Below are 9,763 nucleotides of genomic sequence, written 5' to 3'. Positions count from 1 at the left end.
ATGAATATTAAAAACTTACCTGTATATTAGCTTTTAATAAGTGCCAAATTATTCCTTTTGATTTGGTTGCATGAAATTTTCCGTCGGTGCAGAACAGAACACAATACTTTATAAAAATTTGTTTATTTTGCAATGATTGTATTGTATGTATAAAACTACTTTCTAATTACGTTTAAATATTCATCTATATTGGGAATATGAAGTACTCTTGTGATTATACCTTCATAATCTGTTTCCTTCCGATTAACTGACTTGATACCTTTTTACAGTAATAGTTATATATCTCTATTAAAAATCACTTGCTTATCTGTTATTTAAACAAAAGATTATTACAAATAGTGTATAGAATGATATTTTGAAGGAGAAAAAGTAAAGCAAGTCAGTTCATCGTGTGTGATAAAAGATTCGTTAATATTTTTACATTTTATGTAAAATTTTTCGCCGTGTGTGATAATGTATTAAGATTACATTTTATACTATGCACGAATACCTATTATTTCTAGGATACGATTTCTTTAGTTCTAACACGCGCGCACGTATATGTATTAATTGTTGTTACAGTCTATTGTATTTAAGCTCTTCAATTAATAAATTTCACAGCTTTATCCGTATATTGTCGTAATTGGCGAAAATTTTGATAAATATTTTGTTATACGTTTAAGAATTTTCATAATAAGACTATATTCTAGAAAACGCAAGACCTTGTGTACGGTTCTTATCGAATTTTCAATTGAGAATCGATTTTATAAGAACTAAAGTCTTTGTTATAGTTAACTAATCATAAAACAAAATTTATTTAGTAATCATCGAATTATTAACGCCTGCAGATATTGTTCTGTTCTGTTCAGATAATTTTCTTTATGAAATGTAGATCAGTCATTTCTAACAAGTTAAATATCAACATCTTTATAAATTTATTTTGTGCACTTCCGTTTAAATCAATAGCATGTATTCACAAATTCTTTCTTTCTACTTGTCTGTCTCTCTCGCGCGAAAGCTTACTATTTTTACTTGCTATAGTTCATCCGCTCATTCGATCCATCGATCTCTCCATCGTTCTCTTTTTCATTTGTCTTCCATACATTCGTTGCAGAAAATATTATTCTGTATTTTTATATTTACATTATCATTTACTTTGTAATTCCTCAACTTTTAATTGGTGTCGGATAATTGTTTTCATCTCAAATAAATCCTGCTTCTTGCGTATATGCCGTTGACAATAATTCTTTTTTAGAGTTAACTTATGATCAATAATTTAAAACACGATGAATAGCGCAACACCAATTGAAAGTGAAGGTAATTTCAATACTTGTTTATCTTCTAATTCAAAATTTCTCTTTAGTTTCATAAGTGATAAAGAAAGATAGTCTAATTGTTCTGTGTAGATATAAAATACGCGCTTGAGGAGTGTCCAAAATATAGGACATAGTTATACTTTTCATTGTTATACTGTCTAGATAGTTATGCTTTAAAAGGAAATGGTACCGAGATTTCAATATAAATCAAACGCAGAAATTTAATTTTAGTTAGCAGTTTAATGCTAATTTCTTCTAAACGAAGAAAACTTGCGTTGATTTTAATATTACTTTAAACATTCGAAAGTTTATTGAAAATTCAATAAGTTTTTCGCAGATGTTTCTCATTTGTTATTAATTTTAATCAGACTGTAGATTGTTAATTCTATATATGATATTTACATTATTTCTAGGCGACATTTTTATTTAATTCTTTTCGCTTCTATCTCGCATCACAAATTATGAAACGATTAAAATACTAAATTTTATTGAAGGCACAAATGTTTCACTTTTTGTAATAATACTCCACTATTTACTGTGCTAGTAATACTTCTTTCAACAGAACAATTTCTTATTATAATCCGCTATTAAAAATTTAGTTTAAGTTCAATGGTGCACACATTTTATACTGTAAAAACTTATGCATTTTTCAATATAAAGAAACTCTTTCTTTTTTCGTGTAATTACAATGGCAGTATGAAAAACAATGTCTTTTGGAATTTTTGCTCAATAGATCATAGCATTTTAGTCGATTTACAAATAAAAACGTTGAATTATCGAAAGTGTATTTATTGCTGGATGTCTTACTTCAATCCTGTTTATTATTCAAATACTAAGTAAGAATTATTTAAAGAAATTTCCTCGGGAAGAGAAAACTTGTTCACTGAAGAGAGAAATAAAATTACTTTCTATCTATAGCTTTCAAGTATATTTTCAAACTATATCATTATGAAAAAGTATTCCTCAGTACTTTTAAATATTGGAATCCAAAAATGTTATGTGTTAAATAGTTGACAAATGAATATTTTCTGAATGAGAAATACAATAAGAATTTAATATTTGACAGGAAAACTCAATTCTACAAATAAAATGCTTCACTATGAGTACAACATGTGTGAATACACAGAGTGCCTCATTAAAGGTAGTAAATAAAATATTTTTTTACTAATGACTTTTAAAATCCAAGTTTTGTTAGTTATAATAGAGTAATGGGACTGTGTATAGAGATAATAATCCTTATATAGTTATTTTATCAAAATTTTAAAAGACATTCAATATTGTACCAATATGAAAAACTGTATTTTAAGTTTAAAATTTTTAGCAACAGAATTAGAGGAATAAACATTTTTTAATACTATTATATATTAGTAATGGATGTAATACTTTTTATCACATTTAATGAACACTCTGTGTATAGTAGAACCTACAATTTTTATATAAAGAAAGTTGATATAATGATGGGAAGACGATTCTTACGAGTTATGTTACAGATTAAGTATTGCATGTTGTAATATTCTTATCAATGAATCAAAATAAACTTAAATGCTGCATTAATAAAAAGAATAATGTGTTGATATGACAGTCTCATTATAGTACCAACGACAGAGATGAGTATTTTTCCTTCTAAACAAGAGACTCCAGCTCCATTTTATAATTGATGTTTAATAAAAAAAAAATTCAAAATTTGTAATTGCACCAGCTTACAACTAAAGCACAATACTTTATCATTGTGTTTTTATAACATCTTTGCTTTAAAAATTATATTTAAATGCATAACAAATTAGTTTTCTGTTCTGCTAATGTACCCTACAAACATAGTTGAATATTTAAAAATATTGTAAACAATTTTACATTCAATTGTAACAAAAATTTTTGATCACTGGTTTTAACATTCTAATTTCATTATGTCACAGGATACATACTTTTTATATAAACATAATAAAACAAATGTAAACCGTCTTAATTTCTAAACAATCATAAAATTTTACAACAAACAGTCATTATTTTAATAAAAATTTCACAAAAAATCTCATCAAATAAGAATATAAAATTTTGGAAACGATTACTTTAAAATAAAATTTATTTACAAAAAAAAAAATAGACTGTCGCAAACGTTTTCCGCGACGAAAAAGATGTACGTTACGTACCTAAAATCTTTCATCCATCGTTGGAGTGTTGTTACAGAGAATAAAAAAAATGTATTTATGTGATAGATAGAAGTCTTAATAAAGTTTTGTTGACAATATGTTAGCTAGTTGTTATCATCTAGTAATTATTACACGATTAACTGCTCTATAAGTAAATAATTGGTCGACTCATGTTTTAAGTACACTTTCATTACCGGGTAGTATAAGACATCATTCTGTGTCTTATTCTTAAGTAAGCGCAGAACAATATAAAATACTGGTTGTTTTATCATTATAATAATTATCAAGGTTAAAACTCTGTATTCGTAGTTTACTTGAACAGATTGAACCTACCTAATAAAATTTAGCATTTTCATGCTATTTGATACCAACTCTCTCACGCGCTCTCTCTCTCTCTCTCTCACGCTTTCTCTCCCTCTCTCTCAATCTTTCTATCTCTGTACATCAAAATTATTGTAAACGTAAATGCTCTGCATCTCTCCTTCAGTTATACTTTCAGTCTCTTTTGCATAGAGATATGCATGCTGAACATTTCGAGCATACCATAGGCCGCTTCGAAATTCGTGTGTTTCAAGGTGAGCTCGTATTATTACGCAACACCCCCATGGAAGCATTTTAATTTAAAAGAAAAAAAAGGAAGAAAAAAAAGTCATTTCTCATCCGCTTTATGCATCAAGCAGTCAACCTCTAATTAGTTCTATAACAATGTAGTCCCTTCACCCAGAACTAATGTATCATGGACTGTAATGTTTATGGTTTTCATTCTAGTTTTGCTGCTTCTTGATTATCTAATATATCCAATTCCCTAAGCTTATGGATCCTATAAGCGTGGAATCTGAAAAAAGAATTAGAATGACTTATTAAAAAATGCTTTTTTGTAAAGCAGATTTATTTTATATATTTAATTTGCAGTCATTGAATATGTTCACAAACCACTTACGGCATAATTCACTGTGGTAATAATTCAATGATCTCCTCTCAATAATTCCATCAACAAATTAAACGAACTACCTTCCCCCTCGGCGCGTTTTGCACTTAGCAATTCTTTTCCTGCCTGGCATGTTCTTTGTAAATCTGGAATTCTCAATAGTAATTCACCAAATTTGGCAGGCATCTCTGGGTACCTTGCTATGGTATACTGTTGTAATGCTTGTAAAGCTTTTTCCTGAGATGCTCGAACTTTTTCAGGTTCCTTCAATTCACTTGTGTCAGAAGTCAGCAGGACTATTACCTTCATATAACAGAAATTGAAAATTGTACCATTAGTTTTAAAAGCAGCATATTCTCTAATTGTAGTAGTACAAATCTCTATTAAGTTCCTTCAAATAAAAAAAGTAAATTTTTATTCTAATCAAATTCGTTTTTAAGTTTTTTAATTTTAGTATAATGGAAAACTAAAGATTAGATTACAATAAAGTATTAAATGAACAAATATAACTCTTCTTTTTAATATCAAAAGGAAATTTAAAAAAAGTCAAAAATACTATTTTCTGATTTGATTCTAAATATTTGTTAAGAACTTTAAATTTCATGTGGTGCAAAATGACATTCATATATTTTACTCAGTTTTAATAAAGATATAAATAAAACATAATAGTGAATAAAAGCATTTATGAAGTACTTAAACCTATTAAAAGAAAGTTTAACGAAATGTACACTCTAGGACCCGAAAAAAAACAATCACCTTCATCGCCACGTATTCGTACTGATCTACTCGGAGCCTTCTCAGATTGTTAGTAAATGCGAGCATCCTCTCGATGCAGGTCGCTAAACCAAGCTGTCTAGCTTGTTCCAATGTGATCGACTTGCCGAGAGATACTCTGATTTCACCGGGAGTGCTCATGCTGCGAAAACAGCACGAGAAGAGCAGTAACTCGCACCAGGAATTGATTAACAGGCAGATTTGATCGTCGATCGAAATGTTCTTAAACAACGGCAAACTCTTGCACCATTTCACTATTTTGTAGAGGCGATGGTCAGCGATGTTACAAAGGTTTGACAGAAAATCAGGATGCTGGGTCGAGTTGCCATTTGAATTGTTACCCATTTGAGAATTACTATTAATAGGCGTAGCTCGTTGTTCGTTACCGACAGCAGATACGTTAGAGCACGACCTGTCGTCTCTTCTACTGGTAGGATTTCCGTTTCCTGCGGTTCCATTAGTAGGACATTCAACTACCGAACCTGTGTCGTTTCCTATTCCGGGTCCTCCTCCGTTTCCAACTCCTAATAACATTGTATCGTTGTTTCGCGTAGCATTTGTTGCTCCAGCCTGAATCCCGGACATACGATCGTTATCGTTGTAATGCCATAAGTGTTCCACGTCCATGATATCTTGTAGAAGTTGCGGCACCACCTGCATTTTATGCGAATGATTCGAATGATGCCTAGCAGGATAGTAATATTCGCTACCAGGCGGAGCTGGGCTACAATTTCCCCCTGTGGCTAACTTGTCGCTGGCCATACTGTTTGCAGGACTACCAACGAGACTTGCTGGAAGGGTGTACGTACATTGGTAGGTACTTCTTCCACCTCTGGTGCGATCCTCTCTAATCGCCTCGAGCTTCATACCTGGTAACAATAGTTCACTTGAAATCTATTCATCAATAAAATAATAAACTGTGAGTTTACTTAAGCCTTTCATAAAAAAGGAAACAAGAACTACCCTTTTTTAATCTCATTTTTAATTAAACTGTAGTAGTTAATTATATTTTTTAAGGAAACTAAAGTCGAAGCACAAAATTACAAGTTATATATCTATTATTATGAACACATCTGACATAACTCTTTTTTTATTTTTGGACGAGAACAGATGGAAGAGATCTATCTTCAGAATGACAAGAGATCAGTGATATAGTAGGATTTATTTCACAACTTACCCATATTGAGGCACTTGTCAAAGCGACAGGCGGGGCACTTTTTCCTGGTAGCTACAGTAACCGGGCAGCCCGCGCCTCTAAGGCACACATAGTTTTTCCGATTTTGGACGGTGCGTTTGAAGAATCCTTTGCACGACTCGCAGGAGAAAATACCGTAATGAAAACCGCTGATCTTGTCTCCGCAAATTGGACACGGACTATTGATCAGTTGCTGTCTGGTAGAAATGCCGGATGGCGCTGATGGTATACGACAGTCTTCCTGATCGTCAGTAGCAACGTGTCCTTCGGCAGACAGCTCAGAACCCGGCGCAGAGGAAGAATAATGATGAGCAATGGCAGGCGAAGCCGTTGCAGGTAGATGGAGAGGACTTCCCTGAGCCACCTGATGCTGATGATGCTGCGGATGTCTAGGTTGCTGGACGGGTGAGTGCGTGGGTGGACTGAGAGAACCGTAGCTGTAGCAGCTACTCGAGGCGTCAGAATTATTCCTCGAGAGTGAATGTGACAATGATAATGATAACGAAGAAGTGGAATTGTTGAAGCTATGTCGCGAAAGGGATAACGACGAAGACGGAACTGGACTTCCTGCTCCTAGAGCAGAGTGACGAGCTGCATGGGGACTCTGCGTCGGTGAACTAAATACACTGTATGCGGAGTGAATTGCAGAGTCCGGTGACGGCACCTGAAACGTTTTAAAAGCGTGCAAAACTAAGAAAATATATAAGAAAAAGCTTTGAGAAAAATTGGAAGAAAATATATGGAAATATCAAAAAAGTAAGTACTTTATGTTCTTAAAGTTTCCTATGTAAATTCAGAATACTACTTATATATATAAAGAATAGTAAGAATATGTTGATCCATATTACCTGTGATCTTGTGTGGCTATGTTTAGTCAAATGATGTCTTGGATTTAACACTGGACTGTGATTTGGAGTTGAACTATTGTAACCACCACCGAGTAGTTTTCCTACGAGAAGGGGCAAATCATTCTGCTGCGTCTGTTCAAGATTCTCGATGTTACGTTGTTGCTGCTGTTGCTGTTGTTGCATCTGCTGGCCATGAGCCATGGGTAATCCTGCGTCGTGGAAAGAACCGAATGCAAACCCCGGGCTGGATCGGAAATCAGGTTCTGGTTTTATGGGAAATTTCTGTTCCATGGGCCCAGGACTCGCGCCACATACTTGGACGCCCTCCATTGATGTGTCCTCGTGTGTATCCTGTAGTAAAATAAATATTTTAGAAAAATGTAAAGGTCATTTTCTACAGGCAACAACAGGTATTGACATAAGTTAAGATAACCGCAGGTAAGTCAATTGTGCAATAATATTTACTTGATTCGTAATTGTATTGGAAGACATTTCTTGGTCGGATAGTTCTCCTTCCCATGACATGGGTCTTTCAGGTTGTTGCTGGGACACGTCGTTCCCATCGTAGCAACCGCTTCCATCCTCGACGTCCCCATCGCCGATTTTCTCTCCGCTCTGACTACCTGAGACATCTCGTTTCTTCTTCGTGCGCAAATTTACTCCTCGGAAGTCGATTTTGCTTATCTCGACGTCACTGTCCTCCGCATCTTCATCGGCGGCATTTTGGTTCAGTACATTCACTCCAATGCCTATACCGATGCTCTGCGATCCAGTGCTAGTGCTAATTCCCGTAGTGGACACAACGTTTGCGTTTCCACAGCCCGGAACAGAGGCACAGTTCGAAACTACGGATACCGTCACGCCATTTTGCCCAGCAAGATACTTGCATATACCCTAAATTATTATATTATAATTCAATATAAAAAGTAAACAAATTTTTGCTGTTGTTATTTAGTTTAGCTCTTCGAATGCAAGTTGTATTTGGAACAATATTCTGATATTTTCTGTCATTTCAATTAGTATCAATGAGAGTTTAATAACACACTAATGTTCTATATACTGATAGTAAGCATTTCTATAATTAATAAAGTGTTCATTCAAAAAGTACTTCAACTTTATGGTTACTAAACAGCATTTGGTTTTAATATTTGCTCATGAGAAAAAGGAATCCCATCATGGTACTGTGTTATCATTACATAATATTAAGGTTACAAACATCATATGTTTTTGGTAATATGAAAGAATATAGAAAGAAGGAACTATTTATCACATATTGCTATTATAAATTGATGTGATGTAATATTAGATAATATTATAACACAATGAATTAATATAATCAACTTCTAAACAAAGTATTTAAGCAAAGAATTAAGATCAGCGAATTCTATTATTGGTACAGAACTTTTGTGCTTCTGGAAATTGTGTGAATTACTAAACTATACTTCTTGTGTGTTACTTAACACAAAAAGGTTTCATTGCATGTCACAAAGCAATTTCCTAACCAGAGAGAAGGAATAAAAGTCATCATAGATAATATGAAATGTATAATCTCAATCTTCATATTAAACAAGTATTTCAAATTATCGTATTCTTCGAAATTTATGACCTATTAAAATGCTAGCTTATGAGTAGCACTTCAACCGGTCATAAGTTTGTTTAATATAAAGATTGAGGTTATGTATTCCATATTACCGTTTGCTACTTAAAAGTTCAAAGACAATCTTCATTCTTCCACTTTGGTGTAATACTGAAAAATTGTATTGCGTTGCTGAAAAAGGCCTCTTCATGCTAAACAAAAAGAAAAAAACACACACATACAAATTTCAATCTTTCACATTTTCAAAGGTATCGTCATCCTGTAATGAAAATCAACTAAATAAAAACTATTACTTTCTGAAAATAGGCAACTTTTCAGCAATCGACACTCACTGTCGTGTATATCCTGATTAGGGGGAACGTTGATTGTTGTGACAGAAACATTTTTCCCCGTCTCGGAGGAACGGGCCGCGGTGATCGTGCAGGAAGGTCCGCTGGCAGGAGTCGAGGAGCAGCAGCTGGTCGAGGAAGTGGCCGAAGTGGTGGTCGGCAGAGAGGAGGTAGATGTGGTGCAGGACGCAGAGACGGAGGCGGAGTTGTCTGAAGCGGCGGAACCGGCAGAACTGGCGGACGAGGAGGCGGAGCAGGAGTTTGTCTTCCAGGACTGCGAGGAAGTTGGCCACCAACCAGGACCCGGCCCCGGGCCTGGTCCTGGACCCTCGCTGGGTCCGTTTTGCTCCGACATCCTCAGCTGGTTCTTCTGCCGCACGCTCGTGACGCGACTCGAAGTCTTTGGATCGTCGCGAAACTCTGCAGCATCCTGGGAGAACCTCTCTCACTGCGCTAACTGCTCCTCCCGGCTATTTCCCGAATTTTAATTTCTTGCGTGAGTGTTTCTTCTTGATCACGTAAGCGTGAATTCGGACATGGGGAAATGCTCGGTACCTGTAAGCCTGTAAGCAGAAAGGTAAGGATGTTTGAAAAAATTGGAAGAACGAAGATAATAATTATTAATAATAATTTTAATTTTTAACACAACA

At 34.3% G+C, this 9,763-nt stretch overlaps 1 protein-coding gene across 1 annotated transcript; it reads right to left on the bottom strand.

Annotated features, from left to right (window-relative positions):
• Positions 1 to 3,850: 3,850 nt before the first annotated feature.
• LOC108572323 (nuclear hormone receptor FTZ-F1 beta) lies at positions 3,851 to 9,543 on the bottom strand. The gene is made up of 11 exons (XM_017934537.1): positions 9,343 to 9,543; positions 9,113 to 9,177; positions 8,590 to 8,599; positions 8,009 to 8,069; positions 7,818 to 7,927; positions 7,653 to 7,769; positions 7,188 to 7,538; positions 6,322 to 7,003; positions 5,127 to 6,013; positions 4,383 to 4,673; positions 3,851 to 4,277 (listed from the first exon to the last, which is right to left on the bottom strand). Exons 1-10 carry the CDS (start codon positions 9,466 to 9,468, stop codon positions 4,407 to 4,409), a joined length of 2,676 nt encoding a protein of 891 aa, XP_017790026.1. The 5' UTR covers positions 9,469 to 9,543; the 3' UTR covers positions 3,851 to 4,277; positions 4,383 to 4,406.
• Positions 9,544 to 9,763: the final 220 nt, after the last annotated feature.

Source organism: Habropoda laboriosa, unplaced genomic scaffold (assembly GCF_001263275.1).
Source record: "Habropoda laboriosa isolate 0110345459 unplaced genomic scaffold, ASM126327v1 scaffold65, whole genome shotgun sequence".
NCBI lineage: Eukaryota > Metazoa > Arthropoda > Insecta > Hymenoptera > Apidae > Habropoda > Habropoda laboriosa.
Note: the sequence above shows the minus strand (reverse complement) of the source record. Positions and strands in the feature narration are given on the sequence as shown.

Excerpts from the sequence above, each read along its gene's own strand:
- LOC108572323 (XM_017934537.1), bottom strand. The coding sequence starts at position 9,468 with ATGTCGGAGCAAAACGGACCCAGCGAGGGTCCAGGACCAGGCCCGGGG. Across the intron at positions 7,928-8,008 it reads GAACTGTGCCTCTGTTCCGG|TGAATGTACTGAACCAAAAT; the intron begins GCTGTGGAAACG and ends TAGGCATTGGAG. Across the intron at positions 6,014-6,321 it reads TGACAAGTGCCTCAATATGG|GTATGAAGCTCGAGGCGATT; the intron begins GTAAGTTGTGAA and ends TATTGTTACCAG.